This window comes from Hyla sarda, chromosome 2 (assembly GCF_029499605.1).
Source record: "Hyla sarda isolate aHylSar1 chromosome 2, aHylSar1.hap1, whole genome shotgun sequence".
NCBI classification, from domain to species: domain Eukaryota; kingdom Metazoa; phylum Chordata; class Amphibia; order Anura; family Hylidae; genus Hyla; species Hyla sarda.
The window spans coordinates 187,205,108-187,228,585 of NC_079190.1; the positions used below are offsets into that span (position 1 = coordinate 187,205,108).

At 42.5% G+C, this 23,478-nt stretch overlaps 1 protein-coding gene across 7 annotated transcripts in view; it reads left to right on the plus strand.

Moving 5' to 3' along the window:
• The window catches only part of CNGA3 (cyclic nucleotide gated channel subunit alpha 3), a 59,185-nt gene that overhangs the window by 22,148 nt on the left and 13,559 nt on the right, over positions 1-23,478 (plus strand). For 2 of the 7 annotated variants that reach the window (XM_056555915.1, XM_056555916.1), the window contains exons 3-5: positions 15,851-15,967; positions 19,241-19,426; positions 22,872-22,922. In XM_056555915.1, coding sequence (XP_056411890.1) covers positions 15,851-15,967; positions 19,241-19,426; positions 22,872-22,922 — 354 coding nt within the window. Of the gene's footprint in view, positions 1-15,850; positions 15,968-19,240; positions 19,427-21,011; positions 21,110-22,871; positions 22,923-23,478 lie in introns of those variants that run through there. The other 5 variants (XM_056555918.1, XM_056555922.1, XM_056555920.1 and 2 more) reach the window with 4 other exon arrangements.

The following is a 23,478-nucleotide window of genomic DNA, read 5'->3' on the forward strand; positions in this document are numbered from 1 at the left end:
TTTTGTGTGTTACCAGTAGGAACATATAATACCACCATACAATGACCACCACCACCATTACCACTGACTAATAACACTACATTTGTTACTGAATAAAATAAACTATACAAAAGACCATATTCCCAAATACATTCACCATACAGAGGTAGATAACAGCTGTACACAGGATATGTATACCATATAAGTGATTATATACAGAACCGTATGGAGGTATAGACCAGCTGTACACGGGCTCTGTATACCATATATGATTATATACAGGACCATATAGAGGTAGATACCAGCTGTACACAGGATCTGTATACCATATAAGTGATTATATACAGAACTATGTAGAGGTAGAAACCAGCTGTACACAGTACAGAAAGACAAAGAAAGTAACAGCACAAATTCAAGAGTTTGGTGTTCAAATCAGGGCTGAAGATTTATTGCACCATGAAACAAAGCACTTTATGTTATATGGTGCAATCTTCAGCCCTGATTTGAACACCGAAACCTTGGAGTTTGACTCCATAATGTATTAAGGGTACGTTTACACCTGCGTATTTTCTGCTGGAGATTTGCCATAGCATATTTAGCTACCGCTTAAAGTTAGTGGGCAGCAAAATCTACTAAAGCAAATCTGCAGCGAAAATACGCACATGTGAACGTAGACATAAAATTACATCTAGGGACTCACAGATGGTGTCTTTTCTGATCAACGGCGTCCTCTTTTCTTTTCTTCTCCATTCGAATCAGACCAACATGACGGCTTCTTCCAGCCAAAACTTCATCTCTTCGGCATCTGCAGGACAAACATGTTAGACTCTGAATTTTTCAGTGCCCACCTCTACACAGTCTCCCCATCTATAGGCGCATCTCCATTTAAAAGCCACATATGTATTCCAGGTGCAGCCGGGCTCACATAAAGTGTATACACTCCCTGATGCGCTACCTATATATATTACCCCCAACAGTGCTTATATGTGTGTTCCATACCCCCCCACCCCCCCAGCGAGCGCATACATATGTCCCTTGCAGCGCTATCTGTAAAGTATATTTCAGAAGCGTATCATGCTGCTGGCCGGGTAAGGCAGCGCAATGCCCGCTTCCCGGCCAGCAGATGCGCTGCTGATAGTATACAGATAGCGCAGTGAGGGACATGGGGGACCAACACACGGTTTAGGACTACTACTCCCATAATGGAGAGATTCCGTCCATGATGGGAGTTATAGTCCATGGGCTAGCATTTATAAACTGTAAAAGCCAGCGGCACATGCGGCTCCACTGTGCTCCCAGCTGGGAATACTGTAAATGGTGTCATAATTCATAATCCCCGCCACCGGAACATGGGAGCTCTGATTGTTGAAAAGCTTTTCACCAATCAGAGCTCCCCTCTCCCAGCGGCAGGGATTATGAATTATGACACCGTATACAGGAGCCGGCGGGCAGCGCAGTGGAGCCGCATGTACCGCCGGCTTGTTAACTTAATAAATGCAGATCACAGCTGGTCTCTGGATAATGACCTGCTGCGATCTGCACCTAAGCCCATGGACTAAAACTCCCATCATGGGCATAGTCTGTCCATGATGGGAGTAGTAGTCCTAAAATTCCTGTCCCAAGAACAAAAACATCAATACACATTCCACCTCCCATACCCATCACTATATAACACAAACCCATTTAAACACACCATTTCATCAACGGCCCCTACTGGTCAAATGCAATCATTACAACTCCATCACTTCCAAACCTGCCCGTATTACTGTTAGTTAATTACAAGTCTATGAATAACTTCCCACATCTGTCAATCACAATTAACTGAACGTTCTAAGGCAACCACAAAGTACATTAATTATTTCCATCTCAACCATTATCTAGTTAACCCCATTCAAACACTGTGTTTCTCTGGTCTCCCATCCAAGACTTAGCCAGACCTAAAGCTGCTCAACTTCAATGTGATGCCAGCCAGCTCTGCCATAGACCTAATTAGGTCTATTAGTTTCAATGGGGAAAATATCTTAATGTTATAGATATACTCTGCTGTAGCCCTCAGCATTTAGAGCTGAGGTCACGGGGACAAAAGTCACAACCCAGCCCCCAGTGACCTCAGCTACCCGCCAAAATTTGAAAAGTTTGAAGCCCCCAAACTGTATAAATACTTGCAAATTACACTAAATAAATGAACCTGACGAAGAGAGGATTCCCCTCTTGAAACGCATTGTCCTGCACCTGTGTAATTTATATTGCTTTTGTTACCACTGTGCATTGAGAAATAAAAAGTTTACACAGCATCTCTGCCAAAATCGTCTGTTTAATTCCGGAGAAGCGCCGCTCACAAGTTGGTTTTTGAGTCTGTCCCTCTGTACGGACTCCCGCAACCATTTAGCTGTGTGGGCATTCACTCTCTAGCAATGCCACTGGTAATAAAGGGTAGATAAAGAACGTCAGCTATTAACATAAGGGAAAACTTTTCTGCTTTAAAAAATGCTTTTCTAAGCGGGTTTCCCGGTTTTTGCTTACGTGTGATTTATTTATCAAGGTCATGTAACTATTTGATAAATAGGTCATACGTAAGCAAATGTAAGTTAAAAAAAATTGTCATATAAAAGCCAACTTCATAGAGAGTTTTTATTCAGTTGTCTTTATTCAGTTGTCTCCAATGAGACAACATGTAATACATTCAAAAGGGAGAGATAACTTATCAATACAAGAGCGCAAGGGTACTAAATCTTTACAAACCAATGAGACTATAGTTATACGCCCCCCCCCCCCCCCCCCCTCCCGGTGGGTATAGCTATTTTTGATAGAGATATGTATATTGCAGAAGCAAGACATATATTATCAGATACCTCGTATTATGAGGTTTTAGATTGCTAAAAGGAGCTCATGATTTATCTTTGTTGGATAAGAGGGAGCACACATTCCTTCACACTAAATATTTTTCACTGCCTATTTTTTATTATCTCCCTAAATTACATAAATGTTCTGTTAACCCCCCAGGTCACCCAATTATATCTGGGATTGATTCTATAACATGCCATTTATCTCATTATGTTGATTTATTTTATTCTGTTTTGGGTTGCCTTCTTTTTGAGAGACTCAACTCAGTTAATTTCTGAAATATGTAATATTAATATGCCCCCCCTCCCCCCCCAATTGTGATTTTTCCAGTTTGGATGTGTGCTCCCTTTACTCCAACATTGAAACAGAACTCGGGATTAGCGCGATTAGTGAAGTATTTGCACAGGACACTACCGTGAATTCACATCAAACCACTTTTCTTTTAGATTCTTAGATTCTATTTGTTTTAATTTACAACGCAATATTTTTTCATTTGATGGCAGACCAGGGGCTGTGCCATGGGGACACGATTCGCCCCAAGTTATGCAAATTTGTATGGGGCGGTTCGAGTCCCAGTTCATGGCATAGCTCCTTGAATTCACATCACATTTTCTTTTCTTTTTTTTTTAGAAGGTTTAAAGATATGGTTGGGCACGTTTGATGAAGCTAGATTTGATAAACTCAATAATAATAAATGGGTTTATCCTTCACTATGCACTTTTCCAAGCAGTCAGTGGAATTTTTAGATCTTGATATTTTTAAAAGTCATCTTGGGATTTGCACTCACACGTTTTTCAAGGCTGTGGATGTCAATAGTTTTTTAGAGTATAACAGTTACCCTAGGTGGTTAAAAAATGTCCCTTATGGACAATATTTATGCATTAGGAAAAAGTTTTCAAGAGATCCAGATTATTTTGCACAGTCCAAATTCTGACAGGATCGGTTCCTTGCAAAGGGTTATCCTCAATACATTTTATCAGATGCATACAATAAAGTAAAAGACAAAATGCAGGTGGAATTAACTACTTATAAAAAAAAAAAGATACCAAGCAGCAATACCAATCAGGGGGATTTCAAACATAATTTTATAACATATTATATTGGGACAGCCCCTGAAATTAGAATAAAAAAAAATAAAAATTGTTTTTTTATTAAGAAACGATACCGTCCTCAGGGATATTCTCACAACCGAACCATGACTCACGAGATCTCAGAATTTGAGTAATCTCCTCGCTCCGAGTAGATTAAAACACCTATAGTGACGCAGGATATTAATGTAGGTACTAATAACGGAACTAGGAGTTGTGGTAAATCTAGGTGCTTATGTTGTGCCATGATTGGCGGGGCTTCTACATTTACTTCTTATCGAACCCATGACACATACCAAATTAAAGAAAGTAAGTGACAGTCAATTTGTGATTTATTTATTACAGAGCGAGTGTCATTTACAATATGTGGGCCGCACTGTTCAGATCTAATATACATAGAGGATACCTACTGCATAGCATCTCTTGTCATTTTTCATTTGTTCACAACAAAAACCCAGCATCATTGAAACTGAACATTTTGGAGACAGTTCCATAGGAGTGTCTGAATAGGTACCAAAGACTCATTAACTGTGAGTCTTTTTGGATATTCAGGCTCTCCACATTGTTTCCACATGGACCTTTGAGAATTGACAGAACTTTGTTTTAATTTAGGGGCTTTATGTATATATAGGTGCCTCTAGATGTGGCAAAACTACAACTCCCAGCAAGCCCAGTCAGGGCATGCTGAGAGTTGTAGTTTTCCTACATCTACAGACGGACATAAGATGGCAGTGGGGTTGTGGTATGGCCAACACCTCTACCCCACTTCTTCCCCATGTGGGTCAAATACCTTTCTGCCGAGCTGACCCTTCCAGGTCCAGGCATAGTTTCCCCACATTAGGTAGCGCAGTTTCCCTACATTAGGTCACGTAGTTTCCCCACATTAGGTAGCAGTTTCCCCACATTAGGTAGCATAGTTCCCCACATTAGGAGCATAGTTTCCCCACATTAGATAGCAGTTTCAGCGCATTAGGTAGTGCAGTTTCCCTACATTAGTTAGCATAGTTTCCCCACATTAGGTAGCGCAGTTTCCCCACATTAGGTAGCACTGACAGACACACAGACAGACACAGACAGACAGACACATACAGACAGACTCACCTGGCCTGCGCATCGCTTTTTTTTTCTCCGGCGCCGGCCTGACGAGTGACATCACCGACATCCTCCTGCGCGGGTCTGCAGAGGAACGTCACTTGCGCAACGTCCCTCGCCAGACCCGGGCCAGCTGACAGGTTCACTGTCTTAAAGTGGCCACTGCGCCATTGCGCTGCGGCCGTTTTAAAACAGTGAGCAGTGGCGACACAGAGACATGGGGCTATTGGGGATACACCCGTGGCTACAGCCCCATTAGCCCCCTCCGGCGACGCTACTGCCAAGTGCCATTCTCTCTCTGCCTGGCAGTGCTGTCCAGGTCCATCTGATTTACACATACAGTGAGATTACTCCCAGAGCGAGCAGGGTTAATCCACTTGCCCCTGCTGGTGACAAGGTTTCTTTTGAACTTGAGTCTATGCTGTAAATACATAGACTGCAGATGAGCTCCTTCTCTGGATAACAACTTGTTAAAGGTTTAGTAAACACATGGTAGCCAGCACCTCTTCATATAAAAAGTCTTTGTGGTCTGGAGACATAGACACAGGGTTAGTGGCAGAAGAGGAAGAGGTATGGTTGTTTTTCAGAATTTATGGTCCATGATATCTTTGTACATTGCTGACATTTCCCCCATTTTTGACAAGCACAGGACACTATTCACTATACATAAGTGAATGTATTTTACTTTGTTAGCTGAATATAACAGGCATTACGAATTGTATGTTACTTTATTACATTCAAACCAGCTCGGATTTCTCCTGTAAAGGGGATATCATTTCTTCAGATCCTCAATGCCTCTAAATAGTAATAAAAGATACTTAATTCCCTATAGCCCAGAGCTCATCTTTAGAACCTTCATGTTCTCTCTCTACCTTTCATGTGCCCAGAGCCTCAGATCCAAGGAAAGTGTAGTTCAGACTCAGCCATGTTTTGCTGTCAGTTTCAATGTGCTGTTGACTTTAAGGAATTCGGTTGTTAAAGGCCACATATATGTAAAAAGATGAGCCGATAGCCGATTACTAACCTCCACAGATTATCTGTATCGGCCCTAAAAAATCGATATCGGTCGATCCCTAATACCTACTGTATATATCTCTTGGCTATGTAGATTACAGTGCTGCTATATGCAGGGACTAACGGATGATGTCTTCCCTGATCTGAGTTGTTCACTTTCCTTTTTCTTCTCCATCTGGCCCAGACCATATTGACTATTTCTTCCAGCCACAACTTTTCACTGTAAAACCTGCAACACAAACATTTAAAGAGTACCTGTCACTAAATAAACTTTTCTAAACTAACTCAGGTTATGTTCCCTAACTACTCCTCCCACCCTTAAAAAAAAGTTCAGAGTTTTAAAAAGCTGTGTATCTTACTCACTTCTTGCTCACATAGTGCAATCTCCTAGCAGAGGAAAGTGGGCGGGCGTTTCCCAGCAGGCATGATATCACTGAAGCCTGCTGGGGGACCACTTCCACCCTCACATGGTTGCAGTGTGCAGCAGCTTTCAGTCTCTGTATCTTTCAGTGAGGCTCTCTTCAGCTTTCAGTCTGTGCACCTGCTTTCAGTGAGGCTCTGTGAAGCTGTCAATCATGCTCAGTGCAGAGAAACACTTCCTGAGTTTGGCCTCCTGACCAAAATCTGAGATTTTGACCAGACAGAATGTGTTCTGGCCAAGAAGGGAGACACCTGGTGGCCAGAAGTATATAGCAGATAAACAGATACATTTTTTTTTAAATGGAAGCCAATTACAAAAGTTATCTATTTGGAAAAAGGAATCAAATATTAAAAATCATGTTTAATGACAGTGCCCATTTAAGGCTCCGCACTTTTCCAGCATCATCCTCCTCTTTTCCCCACAAATCACCCACACACAATGTCACAAGCCTCCCCCAAATGCCCTCAGCCTCTCCCTACATACACACACTGCCTCCAGCCTCTCTCACACACACACTGCCTCCAGCCTCCCCCAAATGCCTTCAGTCTCTCACACACACAATGCCTCCAGTCTCTCCCAAATGCCTCCAGCCTCCCCTAAATGCCTCCAGCATCTCCACCCATACACACAATGCCTCCAGCCTCTCTCCCAAACACACACAATGCCTCTAGCCATTCTCAAATGCCTCCAGCCTCTCCTCCACACACACACAAAATGCCTCTAGCCTCTCCCATGCACACAATGCCTTCAGCCTCTCCCCCACGCACATGCAAACACACACAATGCTTCCAGCTACCCCTAAATGCCTCCAGCCTAACACACTGCCTGCAGCCTCCCCAAAATGCCTCCAGTCTCTCTCTCTTACACATACACACAATGCCTCCAGCCTCTCTCTCACACACACAAACGCAATTCTTCCAGCCTCTCTCACACAATGCCTCCAGCCTCCCCTAAATGCCTTCAGCCTCTCCCACACACAGACACAATGACTTCAGCCTCACACACACAAACAATGCCTCTAGCCTCTCCCAAATAACTCCAGTTACACACACAGTGTGCCTCCAGCCTCTCTCTCACACACACACACACACACACAATGTTTCCAGCTCTCCGACACACAGATACCTCCAGCCTCACACATAAACATGCACACAATGCCTTCAGCCTCTCCCATGCACACAATGCCTTCAGCCTCTCAGCCTTCCCATGCACAAACACTCACACACAATGCCTCTAGCTACCCCCAAATGCCTCCAGCCTCACACACTGCCTGCAGCCTCCCTCAAATTCCTCTGGACTCTCTCTTACACATACACACACAATGCCTCCAGCCTCTCTCTCACACAATACCTCCAGCCTCTCACACACACAATTTATCCAGCCTTTCCGACACACAATGACTCCAGCATCACACACACAATGACTTTAGCCTAACACACAAACAATGCTTCCAGTCTTTCCCAAATAACTCCAGTCACACACACAATGCCTCCAGCCTCTCTCTCACACACACACAATGCTTCCAGCCTCTCTGACACACACATACCTCCAACCTCACACATAATGCCTTCAGCCTCTCTCCCACACACACGCAATGCATTCAATAACATGAGAAAGGTATGAATGGCAGGCACAGCTCCACAGTCCTAAATGCACACACCCTACAATAACACCATAGCCAGCCATGTGAGAAGAAAATAATATTCCAACACAGGACCGTCTCGGGTTCTCAATCGCAGTAGAAAATAGTTCACATCCAAGTAGCATAGAAGAGTCAGGAGGCACTCACCACGGTATACTGTGTGAACATGAACTTCTTTATTGCATGGTGCAGTTACAACTTAAGAACAGGCAGACAAGGACGCCAAACACCGGAGGAGGTTATAGCTATTTCACGCCAGGTAGCGGCGCTTCTTCTGACCACACTCCTGCTCTCCCATCAGGGTAGTTAAATCCACCTGTCCTCGTAACATTAGAGCAAGGGATGTTAACACTTTATACACAATTAAAAATAGCAATGTAAAGAAGATATACATGCAAATGGAGTATACAAAAGACAGTAATGAGAAACACAACTAATATATATATATATATATATATATATATATATATATATTTTTTTTTTTTTTTTAAATAAAAGGACTTAAGTCTAATCTGTCATTCAAACCCAAATTGCCCTGGGCATTAGTTTTCAGGATCCACTTCGCTTCAGATTGTAGTAGAGCCTTTCGCCGATCTATTCCTTCTCTTGCACAAACACGTTCCAGACCAAAAAAGGAAAGAACACTAGGGTCTCCCCCATGTTTGTACCACACATGCTTTATCAGTCTGGGTGATCCATTCAGTTCTCATCATGTTCTGATGTTTCTCGTTACTGTCTTTTGTATACCCCATTTGCTGCTGTTTTGTATATATATCTTTTTTACACCGCTGTTTGTTTTTAACTATGCACATTTTGCTGGTTTTTAATTGTGCATAAAGTGTTAACACCCCTTGCTCTGATGTCACGGGAACAGGTGGATTTAACCACCCTGACGTGGGAGCAGGGGTGTGGTCAGAAGAAGCGCCGTTACCTGGCCTGGAATAGCTATAACCTTCTCCTGTGTTTGGCGTCCTTGTCTGCCCATTTATAAGTTGTAACCGCACCATGCAATGAAGAAGTTCCTGTTCACGCAGTATACCGTGGTGAGTGCCTCCTGACTCTTCTATGCATTCAGCCTCTCCCACACACACGCACAATGCCTCCAGCCTCACACACACAAGGCCTCCAGTCACTCTCAAATACCTCCAACCTTAGACACAGACATACACAATGCCTTCAACCTCTCTCACACACACACTGCCTCCAGCCTCTCAGCCACCCACATTGCCTTTTGCTTCCCATCCACCCACATTTCCTCCTGCCACTGAGCCACTCATATTGCCTCCTCGCTCCCAGCCCACCCACACAACCTCGTGCCTCCCAGCCACCCACATTACCTTTAGCCTCTCCCACACACACAATGCCTCCAGCCTCCCACACACACATACAAACAATGCCTCCAGTCTCTCCGAAATGACTCCAGCCTCACACCCACAATGCATCCAGCTCCTTCCACACACATACAATGCCTCCAGCCTCACACACACAACACCTTCACCCCCCACACACACAATGCCTCCAGCCTAATAAAGACACATACACAATGCCTCCAGCCTCCCACACACACACAAACGATGCATCCAGTCTCTCCGAAAGGACTCCAGCCTCACACAAACAATGCATTCAGCCTCTTTCTCACACATGCACGCACACAATTCCTCCAGCCTCTCACACACACACAATGCTTCCAGCCTCCCCCAAATGCCTCCAGCCTCTCCCACACATACACACACAATGACTCCAGCCTCTCACACACAATTATTTCAGCCTCACACAAACAATGCCTTCATTCTCTCCCAAATAACTTCAGTCATACACACAGAGTGCCTCCAGCCTCTCTCTCTCTCACACACACACACACACACACACACACACAATGACTCCAGCCTCACATACAATGATTTCAGCCTCACACACACACAATACCTCCAGCATCTTCCAAATAAATCCAGACACACACACACTGACTCCAGCCTCTATCTCTCTCACACACACACAATGCTTTCAGCCTTTCTGACACACACATGCACATACAATGCATTTAGCCTCTCCCACACACACACAATGCCTCCAGCTTCACACACTCACACGCACAAAGCATTCAGCCTCACACACAATGCCTCCAGCCTCTCTCAAATTCCTCAGCCTTTCTCTCTCACACACAATGCTTCCAACCTCTCTGACACACACATACCTCCAGCCTCACACACACAATGCCTCCAGCTTCTCCCACACACACAATGCCTCCAGCTTCACACACACACAAAGCATTCAGCCTCACACACACAATGCCTCCAGCCTCTCTCAAATACCTCCAACCTCACACACAGACATACACAATGCCTTCAACCTCTCTCACACACACTGCCTCCAGCCTTTCAGACACCTACATTGCCTCCTGCTTTCCATCCACCCACATTGCCTCCTGCCACTGAGCCACTCTCATTGCCTCTTCTCTCTCAGCCCACCCACATTACCTCCTGTCTCCCAGCCCACCCACACTACCTCCTGCCTCCCAGCCACTCAAATTTACTCCAGCCACCCTCATTGCCTTCAGCCTCTCCCACATAAACACAATGCCTCCAACCTCCCACAACCACATACAAACAATGCCTCCAGTCTCTCCCAAATGACTCCAGCCTCACACACACATACAATGCCTCCAGCCTCACACACAACACCTTCACCCTCTCCCAGACACACACAATGCCTCCAGCCTTACACACACACAATGCCTCCAGCCTTACACACACAATGCCTTCAGCCTCTCTTACATACTGCCTCCAGCCTCCCAGCCACCCAAATTGCCTCCCATCTCCCAGCCCACTCACACTGACTCCTGCCTCCCAGCCAACCACATTGCCTTCAGTCTCCCAGTCACCCACATTGCCTCGTGCCTCCCAGCCAACCACATTGTTCCCTGCTGTCCAGCCACCCACATTGCTTCCTGTCTCCAAGCCACCCAAATTGCCTCCAGTCTCACAGCCACCCACATGGCTTCCCAGCCACCCACATTGCCTCATAGCCACGATGCCCACCGGTACCCGACGGCACCCATGGCAGTTCCTGGGGCACTTCAGGTGGGGAAGTGCTGGTTTATTATGGCAGAGGGGTGGGGGGCACTGTAGGAGTGTGGAGGATGACGCGGGAAGGGGAGGATAGGGGGCTGTAGCAGTGTGGAGGATGGGGAGGATGGGGGGCTGCAGGAGTGTGGAGGATGGGGGCTGTGGCAGTGTGGAAGATGGGGGTGGGTGCGGCATCCTCCACACTGCTACAGCCCCCCCATCCTCCACACTGCTAAAGCCCCCCATCCTCCACACTCCTGCAGACCCCATAAATAAATAAGCCCTACCCTGAATCTAGGTATATTTTTCAGTGAGTTCTGTCGAACAGTCCTTTGTCCTCACATAGTTCAGTTTTACAGCCATAAAGTTAAAGTGTACCTGTAATTTGCAAAAACCTTTCATATAATGTAGATAATAACATTATATGTGTATTTTAGTATACATTGATTAAGAAATGTTTACATTTTAGGGTGAACTAATAGTGTCTTGTTCCAGAAGCTATTGTCTTTGTGTCTCTGTGAAATACAGGAAGTGTGGACAGGACAAGATGTGCACTGTGCAGGCTCCTGGCTTGTCAATCAGCCTGCTGTGTATGCCAGGAGCGTGTCACAGAGCCTCACTGCACACAGATACACAGGTAATAGCTGCAGGGACAAGACAGCATATTTTTATCCCAAACATATACATTTTTTTATCAATATGTATTACAGATATACATTTATTGTTATTTTCTACATTATATAAAAAAAAGTTTTTGCAAATGACAGGTACGCTTTTAATGTGGGGCCCTATTTTCAGCCACGCAAAGTCCAGAGGGCTATAAATGGCTCAAAGTGAGTTTAAAACGAAAATGCAGTTATTTGGGATATAGCTTTTGCAATAGCCCAGAAATGGATGGAAATATAGCAACAGATCTGCAGAAAAATGTGTTTAAAAAAAAGGGCCAAAAAATGCCCAATTTTTAGATGTTTTTATTTCCTTTTTGCACATAAAGTAGTGCTTAAAAAACATTTAAGGGGCACTCCGGTGGAAAACAATATTTTAAAAAAAAGTCAACAGGTGCCAGCAAGTTACGGTAAACAGATTTGTAAATTACTTCTATTAAAAAATCCTTCCAGTACTTATCAGTTGCTGTATGCTCCAAAGGAAGTTCTTTTCTTTTTGAATTTCTTTCCAGTCTGACCACAGTGCCCTCTGCTGACACCTCTGTCCATGTCAGGAAATGTTCAGAGAAGGATAGGTTTGCTATGGGGATTTGTTTCTACAGTTCCTGACATGGACAGAGGTGTCAGAACACCACTAATTTGAACACCAATAAGGCTAGATTAAAACATAACTTTTACTTCATTCGATAAAAGCTCAAAAATCATATAAGGGTACACACATAAACGATATGGGGGCATGAGAAAAAAAGGGGTAACAGGTAAGGCCCTAATCTTATAGTCCCTAACAAAAATTCTCCTAGTTAAAGTGTGGAAATGGGGTGAGGAGATATAAGAAGGTGGTACAATATAATCTTTTGCTTACGCGTCTCGCCCTCAATGATGTTGGGGGCTCATCAGGGATAAGAGAACCACAAACAGATACAATATAAATAGGTGTACCAGATAGAACAAACACAATAGTATTAATTGATATTGTGATATAGAGGGAAGTGGGCAGGCATCTCAAAAGAATAAAAATAAAGGAAGTCTGCGTCAGTCTTAGTCAGAGGTCTGTCATAGAAAGTTGGACAGAGGTGTCAGCAGAGAGCACTGTGGTCAGACTGGAAAGAAATTCAAAGAAAAGAACTTCCTTTGGAGCATACAGCAGCTGATAAGTACTGGAAGGATTAAGATTATAAAAGAGAAGTAATTGACAAATCTGTTTAACTTTCTGGCACCAGTCGATGTTAAAAATTTTGTTTTCCACTGGAGAACTCCTTTAAGTGTACATAGTCTTTGATATACAGCCCATAAACCTGAAGTCCAGGAGTGCTGTAAGGACATGCTTGTAATATGTGTTATCACCATTTGAAGTTCATCCTAGTTCATACAAAAAGCCACTGCATTTTCTGTAAGATAAAACAGGTAGATAATGTGAATTTCCAGGGGTTTCGAGTGTTTTCTATGCTTGGATCCATGGATTTGAATATATGGTCTTGTTAGTCTTGTTGGCCACAGTAAGTGTGACTGCTTTTATTACTGCTGTCAATGTGTGAAAACTCGTTTGTTTTTCAATAAGAGGAAAATAGAAAGAAGCAGCAATCACTCAGAACAGAGGATTTATTCCTCTAAGATGCTACCTGGCAAACAACCCCTTACTGAGATTGTTATAGAACACTGCCATCTACAGTATTGTTAATGGTTCTTACACATCATGAAGTATTGGAGATCAGATACCTAATATTACAACAGTCACATAGCACGCTCACTAAAATAGCTCAGGGTCATGTGAACTGGAGTGATATATCAGTATTCCAAACCTCAACGAGATATAGAAGAGCAATGCAGTATGGAGCAGCGGTAACACAGCTATAGACCGGCAGGGCTGATAATTTACCTCACAAACCTGTCACAGCTAAATCTACCATTTGTCACATTTTATCAAAGAATATTGTAAACATTTTATAAAGCAAAAGACAACCTCCTATCTTGTCCTCATTTCCCATCCTCATATCCCGACCTCCTATCCCATCCTCCTATTTCTACCTCATATCCTGTCCTCATATCTCGACCTCATATCTTGGCCTCCTATCCCGTCCTCCTATCCCGTCCTCCTATCCCGTCCTCCTATCCCGACCTTCTATCCCGAACCCCTATCCCGACCTCCTATCCCGTCCTCCTATCCTGACCTCCTATCCCGTCCTCATATCCCGACCTCCTATCCCATCCTCATATCCCGACCTCCTATCTCAACCTCATTTCCTGTACTCCTATCCTGTCCTCATACCCCGACCTCCTATCTCGACCTCATATCCTGTCCTGTCATATCCTGTCCTCAAATCCCAACCTCATATCTCAACCTCCTATGCCGACCTCCTATCCTGTCCTCATACCCCATCATATATTTCCCATAGATTTGTATGGGACTTTAAACAAAAACCCAGACCCTGGCAAATGGGGGTGAGTAAGGGTTAAATCACATATCCTATGTTTGTTGTTGACATATAAGTAACATGTGTGCCAAGTTTCATGTTAATATCTTTAGCCGTTTGGACGTGATGCTAGAACATACACACACACACACACATTGGCCTTGATTTATCAATCTGTCTGAGACAGAAACTGGAGTGATTTTCCCAAGCAACCAATCATGGCTCAGCTTTCATTTTACCAGAGCTCCTTAAGATATAAAGCATGAGCTGTGATTGGTTGCTTGGGAAATCCCTCCAGTTTCTGTCTCAGACAAATTGATAAATCAGGGCCATTGAGTTTTATATATATAAATTTTATTTACAACTAGCTGAGTACACGGCATTGCCCGTTTTTCCTTCCAAATCCTTGTTGTGGAGGAAAATCAACAGAGGAAGCTTTTGACTTCATATACCGTCCTCGTATATTGTTGTCATATCCCAACCCCATATCCCGTCCTCATGTCCCGTCCTCCTATCCCAACCTCCTATCCCGACCTCCTATCCTGTCCTCCTATCTCGACCTCCTATCCCGACTTCCTATCCCGACCTCCTATCCCGACCTCCTATCCCGACCTCCTATCGCGTCCTCCTATCTCGACCTCCTATCTCGACCTCCTATCCCGACCTCCTATCCCGTCCTCATATCCCGACCTCCTATCTCGACCTCCTATCTCGACCTCCTATCCCGAACTCCTATCCCAACCTCCTATCCCAACCTCCTTTCCCGTCCTCATATCTCAACCTCCTATCTCGGCCTCCTATCACGACCTCCTATCCCGACCTCCTTTCCTGTCCTCATATCTCGACCTCCTATCCCGACCTCCTATCTCGACCTTGTATCCCGACTTCCTATCCCGTCCTCCTATCCCGTCCCATGCCATCCTCATATCCCATCCTCATATCCTGTCCTCATATCCCATCCTCATATCCCGTCCTCATATCCCAACCTTATAGCCCATCCTCTGGCAACAAACATTTCCCATTGATTTGCATGGGACTTTAAACAAAAACCCCAACCCTCACAAATGGGGGTAGTTAAAGGTTAAATTAACTATCCTATATTTTAAGCGGACAAATAAGTAACATGTGACCAAGTTTATCGAAATATCTCCACCTGTTTAGAAGTTATGCAGTAACATATATTTCCCATAGACTTTTATGGGACCTTAAACAAAAACTCCACCCCTGGCAAATGGGGGTGAGTAAGGGTTAACTTACCTATCATATGTTTGTTGTTGACATATAAGAAACATGTGTGCCAAGTTTCATGTTAATATCTTTAGCCGTTTGGACGTGATGCTGAAACATACACACATACATACACACACACATACACACACATTGACTTTTATATACATAGATATTTAAAAAATATGGAAGAAAACAGTAAGGCTCAAAACCTAGTAAAGCAAACCACAAACAGTGCATAGGCAAAGAATGCCTTGTGTCTTTCCTTGTGTCTTTGTGCATGCTTTGTATCTTTCCATTTGAACACATTCTTTATCCATTCTATTATATTTTCCTCTTGTAACACTTCATCATTTCAGCCATAACAAGATGTGACTTAGATTTCTTTGTTTTACTCTGAAGGGCCCATTCCCTGTGTGAGGACAACTCATCAGAGCTCCAGCGTGTTGTTGCATTGGATCCAAGAGGCCTTACTGAGTCCCGCAGGAGCTCGTTCACAGGAAGGGGAGGAATGGCCAGGTAATAGTCCCATGTAATGTACATTGTACAGTACATTATACAGTACTAGCCAAAATGTTGCTTACACCTAAGTAAATGTTTGTTTCTCTTGCTTAAGAGACAGCATGATCTTAAAGCGTACCTGTCAGATCCAACAAAAAAATATGTTAAACAGTACCTAATCCTGACCAAGTACATCTCATTTTTATTCCTCTGTCACCTATATTTATTATAAAAATCCCTCTTTTCAGTAGCTCATAGTGTTAGAAATCCTCCCAGGGGAAGGGGGCGTGTCCCTCCCTTGTGGTGATGGGAGGTGATTGGTGTGTCTGCTCATGCAGCCTTGTCCATGAGACAGCTTGTGTCCATGACTCATGGACAAGCCTGATGCTTCTGCAGGACTGGTTAGTGTCCCAGTTGGTATGGGGACCCCTAGTGGTGGGATTTTCAGAAGCCGCTTTATTTCTTAAATGTAAAGAAAAATTAAATAACCATATTACAAAAGGTCTTCAATTCTCATCAGTAACAACTTATAAAAAGTTTTTGGATCTGAGAGTGCCCATTTAACCCCTTAAGGATTTCCATTTTTGCACTTTCATTTTTTCTTCCTCACCTTGTAAAAATCATAACGCTTTCAGTTTTCCACCAAAAGACCTATATAAGGGCTTGTTTTATGCGCTACCAATACTTTGTAATGACTTAAGTCAAATTCACTACAAAATCTAGGACGAAATCAAAATGTAAAAAACAACGCCATTTTGTAATTTTTAGCAGCTTCTGTTTCTACGCAGTGCACTTTTCAATAAAAATGACACCTTATCTTTATTCTGTAGGTCCATACAGAAAATGCACAAAAAATTTGTACATTTACAATTGTCCTTTTCTGACCCCTATAACTTTTTTTATTTTTCCTATAGTTTTCTGTACTTTTTATCGGTTGTTTTGAAGGTACTTTTTGACTGCTTTTTGTAAAAAATGTTAGGTTATACATAGTGACCAAAATAACACAATTTTGGACTTTGGATTTTTTTTTGCGTGTACGCCATTGACTGTGCGGTTTAATTAACATTATATTTTTATAGTTCGGACATAGTTACACATATGTTTATGTTTATTTTTGTGTACATATAATTTTTTTATAAATGGAAAAAGGGGGGTGATTACAACTTTTATTAAGGAAGGGGTTAATTCACATTTATTAACTTTTTAAAACTTTTTTACACCATTTTTTTCCCATAGGGGACTATTACATGCAATCCTTGGACTGCATACACTGTTCAATGCTATGTCATAGCATTGCATTGATCAGTGTTATCGGTGCTCGATTGCTCCAGGCTGCTAAGGCTTCCTGGAGGCAGCAGAGGATCACTGATTGGACGGCAAGGATCACTGCTGTCCTCTCAGCTATTCGGTACACTGCGGTTTTACCGCAGTGGTCCCGATCAGCTCCGATGTGGGGAGTGATCTTCCTTTATTTTAGACACTGCAATCAACTTTGGTTGCGTCATATAAGGGGTTAGTGGTGTGCATCACCGCGATTGGTGATGTCCAGCATTAAACACAGGACCACGCCACTATGACGTGGGGTCAGCTCCTGAGCCGGCATCATAAAAGGGGAGCGGGCGCAGGGCATTCAGGTATTCCCTGCGTCCTTAAGAGGTTACGTTTTACAGGTTAAATGCTTAAAGGGGTACTCCGCACCCCTAGACATCTTATCCCCTATCCAAAGGATAGGGGATAAGATGTCAGATCGCGGGGGTCCCGCTGCTGGGGACCCCCGAGATACCGGCTGCAGCACCCACCTGTACGGTTTCCACCTCACACCGGCAATGCTGGAGGCTTCGGATCCCGACCACAATGGCGCAAGAGTGTGACGTCACGGCTCCGCCCCGTGTGACGTCACGCCCCGTCCCCTCAATACAAGTCTATGGGAGGTCCATCATGCCCCCTCCCATAGACTTGCATTGAGGGGGGTGGGGCGTGACGTAAACATAAAAATACAAAATTTGTGATTTAAAAGTTTCATATACGCAAATGTGGTATCGATAATAAGTAGAGATCACGGCACAAACAATGAGCCCTCATATTGCCCCATATATGGAAAAATGAAAAGGTTATAGGTGGTCAAAATAGGGTGATTTTAAACACACTGATTTTGTACAAAAAGTTTGAGATTTTTTTTAAGCGGTAAAATAATAGAAAAATATGTAATCATGGGTATCATTTTAATCGTATGGACCCACAGAATAAAGAAGACATGTCATTTTTACCATAGTGTACAGTGTGAAAACAAAACCCTCCAAAATTAGCAAAATAGTGGTTTTCATTTAAATTGCCTCCCTAAAAAAATATTTTTTATGGTAAAATGAGTGGTGTCATTACAAAGTACAATTGGTCACGCAAAAAACAAACCCTTATATGGGTCTGTAGATGGAAATATAAAAGAGTTATGGATTTTAGAAAGTGAGGAGGAAAAAACGAAAACGCAAAAATAAAATTGGCTTGGTCCTTAAGGTCAAAATGGGCTTGGTCCTTAAGCAGTCAAAATAATTTTTTACACAAATGAAAGGAAATGTATCACCAGAAAATGACCTGTTTAAATCAAGTTTTTATGTTAAAAAATATTTTTTTAGAATGTTCGGTGATGTTATTTCTCATTTTTCCAGTCTATATTTCCAGTCCAGTCTTCATTTTGTCCACTAGACCTAAACTAAGCCAAGGCTTCCTGCTTTATACAGATCACTTTCCAGCAGTGTCCTCCATATCATCACATACAGTAGTACAGTAAAACTTGACACCAGTAGATAATCCAAAAGATGATGTTCACATCTTAGCCTCCCACTTCAAGTGTAGTTACCTCTGTAAAGGTAACAGAGCATGCCCATATTCCTTTCCAAATCATATAAAGGGGACATGTCCTGACCATCGTTGCCTATCTCCATGGGTAATGCTATATTCTGTCTCTCACTGTTTAAATAAACCTACCATTAAAACTATTGACTGATCATTTCTTTGTCGGTGGGCAAACATACAAAATCAGCAGGGATCAAGTACTTTTTCCCCTCACTGTACAGTAGTAGGTCGTTCCAAGGGACTCCTCTGCAATGTACATGAGACCTTAATGTGATTATAAATATGCAAATATTTGTCCTGCATTAAACAGAAATATACGGTAATGTTTTGGATGTATTTTTTCAGATTGCATGGCAGTTTCTTTCCTGTAAGTAATTTAAATATTTTTTAGGAAGCAGTTGTAATGAAAAAGTAACAAAAATTCTCACTTATTCCTTGCAGGTTGTCAAGATTTCTTCTAGCAATGCGGAACTGGGCAATAAGACACCTGAATCGGGAAGATCAGCGCCCAGACTCTTTTCTGGAGAGATTCCGTGGGCCAGATCTTAAAGAAGCATCTAGCAGGAACAGCTTCACACATTCTGTAATAGAAAACCAAAACCCAGACAGGCTAGAAAGAGCACATAGGTACTGAGATAATAATGTAATGTACACCTATTATCAGTCTTTTTTGTATTGCTATCATTGGGTGGTTGTAGTGATATTTTTGGTTTCAGTGTGGGCTTGTTCTGAGATCATTGGTACCATTGGTTTGGTGTGAAATAAATGGAGTCACTGGGTGATTGTTGTCAGATGCCTAGTGTCCGAGAGTGGTTGTTGTAAGATTGCCACCAATAAATAGATTGTTATGAGTGGGATTCGTTTTAGATTCCTGATGGTATTGTGCCATTGTTCAGGAAAAACTGAAGGATGGAGTCCATATCATAAGTTAAAGTTAAAGAGCATACTCATAAGGATAATGTTGCATCAAATTTACTGCACTGCACTACCCTATATTATTATATAGTATAAAGGAAACTGCCTTTGTTTGCTAGTGTTGCTCGTGAATATTCGCAATGCAAATTTTATTCGCGAATATCGCATATTCGCAAATTTGCGAATATTTGGGAATATAGCACTATATATTTATAATTACGAATATTCATTTTTTTTGCATATGCAAATTTTTGTATATGCTAATTTCCGCATATGTTAATTTTCACATATGTGAAAATAAAACGAGAATATTACGAATATGCGAATTTAGCGAATATATGACGAATATTCGTCCATATATTTGCGAATATTCACGAATTCAAATATGGCCTATGCCGCTCAACACTATTGTTTGAAAGGTAAATTACATGATACCAAATAGTTGTGCATTCTGTATTTCTGAATTTACATCACCAGTGCTTTGTTGTTTCATGACTTTCCTACTATGACACCTTATTTACTGCATATCTCACAGCAAAGGCAGAAGTTGCATATGTAATTTATTATGTATTGTTTGTATGGTTCACATACAAAATACGAATAAATGTATATAATTGACTACATTAAAGGCGTTGACCGATTTAGGAAAAAACTTTTTCATGCACCATATTAGGAAATGATGTGTTAAAGGGCTATTCCGGGCAAAAACATCTTATCCCCTATCGAAAGGATAGGGGATAAGATGTCTGATCGCGGGGGGCCCGCCGCTGGGACCCCTGCAATCTCCCTGCAGCAGCCCGCATTCTATGCATAGCTGCGTCTGAACTTTCAGAAACCGAGGGCTTCCGAGACGGGGACGTGACGTCACACCATGCCCCTCCATTCATTTCTATGGGAGGGGGCGTAATGGCCGCAACACCTCTTCCCATAGACATGAATGGAGGGGGCGTGGCGTGACGTCACGTCCCCGTCTCGGAAGCCCGGCGGTTTCTGAAACTTCAGATGCAGCTACGCATAGAATGTGGGCTGCTGCAGGAAGATCGCGGGGGTTCTAGCGGCGGGCCCCCTGCGATCGGACATCTTATCCCCTATCCTTTCCATAGGGGATAAGATGTTTTTGCCCGGAATACCCCTTTAAAGGAGAAGGGTCCTTCATCCAGGATTCTCGTTTCTGGACCGCAGATTTAAAGAGCATCTCTTGCTCTGGATGACCTGTCATGTTCTACATTACATAGAAAATCCATTGTCTTGAATGGGCACTGTGTAATCCTTTATTTTCCATTTTGTGCCACCATAGAGAAAATTGACACTTAATGCCAGGTTTCCCCACATATTGCAGATGTTTTTGACCAGCTTGTTGTCTAGAGACCCTTCTCACACATCGGATGGATTCAGGTATATTAGTCCTTGAACATATTGAAACAAGTGACAAGAAACAGGATTAAGAGAAACTGTGTGTTGAAATATTAAACAGAAATATCCCACAAAGTGAAACAGGGCCCTATGAAATAATAAAACTTATATTCACTTGACCTTGGCCTGCTTCACTATAGTATTCAACTTTACAGTATGTGTGTTCCAAGAACGCAGGTACAGTTGAAATAGTGACATGTGGAAGGCTTCATGGGACAGCACTAGAAATCCATGCATGGGAGGGTAAGGGGCAGGAGCATATGCATGGTGACGGTTCCATGTTTTAAATTGCCCTCTTGAACCCCTTTTAACTATATAGGCATCCTTAAGACACGCATGCGGTTGAAAGCATTGATGGGACAAAGAACCATTGGCTACTTGCCCTGTCACTTACTCTTGTAGTCTGCAGGCAGCTTTTGCCCTTGGTTCTTCTGTGTCCTGATGTAGGCACATATGAAGCTGTCAATTCATCACACTACCTGCTCCAGAAAGGCAGAGGAAGTAGGCCCTGCTACTTAATGAGGGAACGGGGGGAAGGTAAGTTTCTTCTATTATTTTTTATGTTGGCAAAGGTAGACTAACCTACCTCATGTGAGAAACAACCTACCTTCTGAAGGGACCTAATAGGGGAACCTTAAACAATGTAGGAGTCAGTACTACTACTAGCCCACACTGCCTATATGTAGCCTCAGATACTGTGGGTGGTGATAGTAATAGCTAAATCTAATACACAGCCTGGGTGTGCTCAATGTCTCAGAATAAATACATAAATATCCAAATGCTAGAAAAAAATAAGAAAAAAGACATGGCACTCACCAATACTGAAATCTTCAATGCATCTGTTAGACAATGTTGCAGGGAAAATGTTCATAGATGCAATGGGACATTCAGAGCATTGAAGATCTCAGCATTAATAAGTGTCAAGTCTTTTGCATTTTTTTGGCATTTGAATACCTAAGAGGAGGAACTATCCACCTAATTGGGGGAACCTATCTACCAAAAGAGTAAAGGCACCTACCTACCTACCTACCTACCTAATGGGGTAACTATCTACCTATTGAGGCCCAACCTTCCTATGGGGGGTCTACTTAATGGGGAAAATACTTACCTAATGTGGCAAACTACCTACTAGGAGACCTATTGTACCTGACCTATTGGGAGAAACTACCTACCTACTGGGGGCATACATTCGTACTGGTAGTACCTACCTATCTACCTGGGGAGCCTACTTCTTATTTCCACTCTGCTGCACTCCCCCATAACTGGATAACACTTACTTCCCATACAAAGTTGGTTTTCTGCTCTCTGCAGCATTGGAAAGAAAAAAAGGAAGGTTATGGGACAAATACGAAAGGCATCAAGGACCTACAGGTTCTCTGTAAGGCATTTGCACTTGAATGATATAAATTATTTAGTAAACTAGCCCCCCATTGTTCTGACCAGCAGTCTGGACTAATTTTCATACAAAACCACTCATGATAATTGTTCTTGTATTTTTGTACCATACTGTTAAAGGGAGAGAGGGTCACTAGAGGCTGAACTGTTCATATCAGGGGCCAAATCAGGCAAACCCAGTTCTTTCTTTGCTGTTTATTTATTTCTAATGGGGTATATGTACTGCATATATACTGTAGAGCCCAAGTGGCCATGTCGTCAATTGTCCGATAACCATTAAATCCGCTATTTTACTTTGTCAGTGTACTAGGAAGTAGTTTGTTAATGCTTTTGTTTTCATGAATTTCAGTCACTGGGTTCTTGCCGAGTTTAATGTCAACAACAGCAATAATACTGATGAGTAAGTTATTCCGTAGAACAAAATCCCATAAAGTTCTTTCGTAATAGTTGTGATGAAATGTTTCTGACACTTTTGTGAACAATGATAGCGAAAAATCCCAAAGTAGAATAGTGTGGTCAATGATAGTATAGAATCCTCTTATAGATGTCATGTGCCCAACCTCCTAGTATAGTGACCCTCGTATTACCCTTTCTATAGTATTTTATTTTATTGTTAATTTTGTTTGTAAGAATTGTGCCATTCATCCAGTCATTCATTATACCTGCTCCCCCACATTTTACAACCATAGTCATTATACCAATATAAATCCACATCAATCCGCAGAACTTCAGAATACTTTGCTTGTCCAATAAAAGTAAAATGAACTGAGTTGCAATAGCACAAATACCAAGCAGGTACAGCAATCTCAAAAACATGATATTAGATCTAAATCAATTACAAGTAATATGTTTAGTAAACCAGTTTAGTACTGGAGGGACATAAAATGATTGTGAACCTAGCCTTAAAGGGGTACTCCCGTGGAAAACTTTTTTTTTATTTTTTATCAACTGGTGCC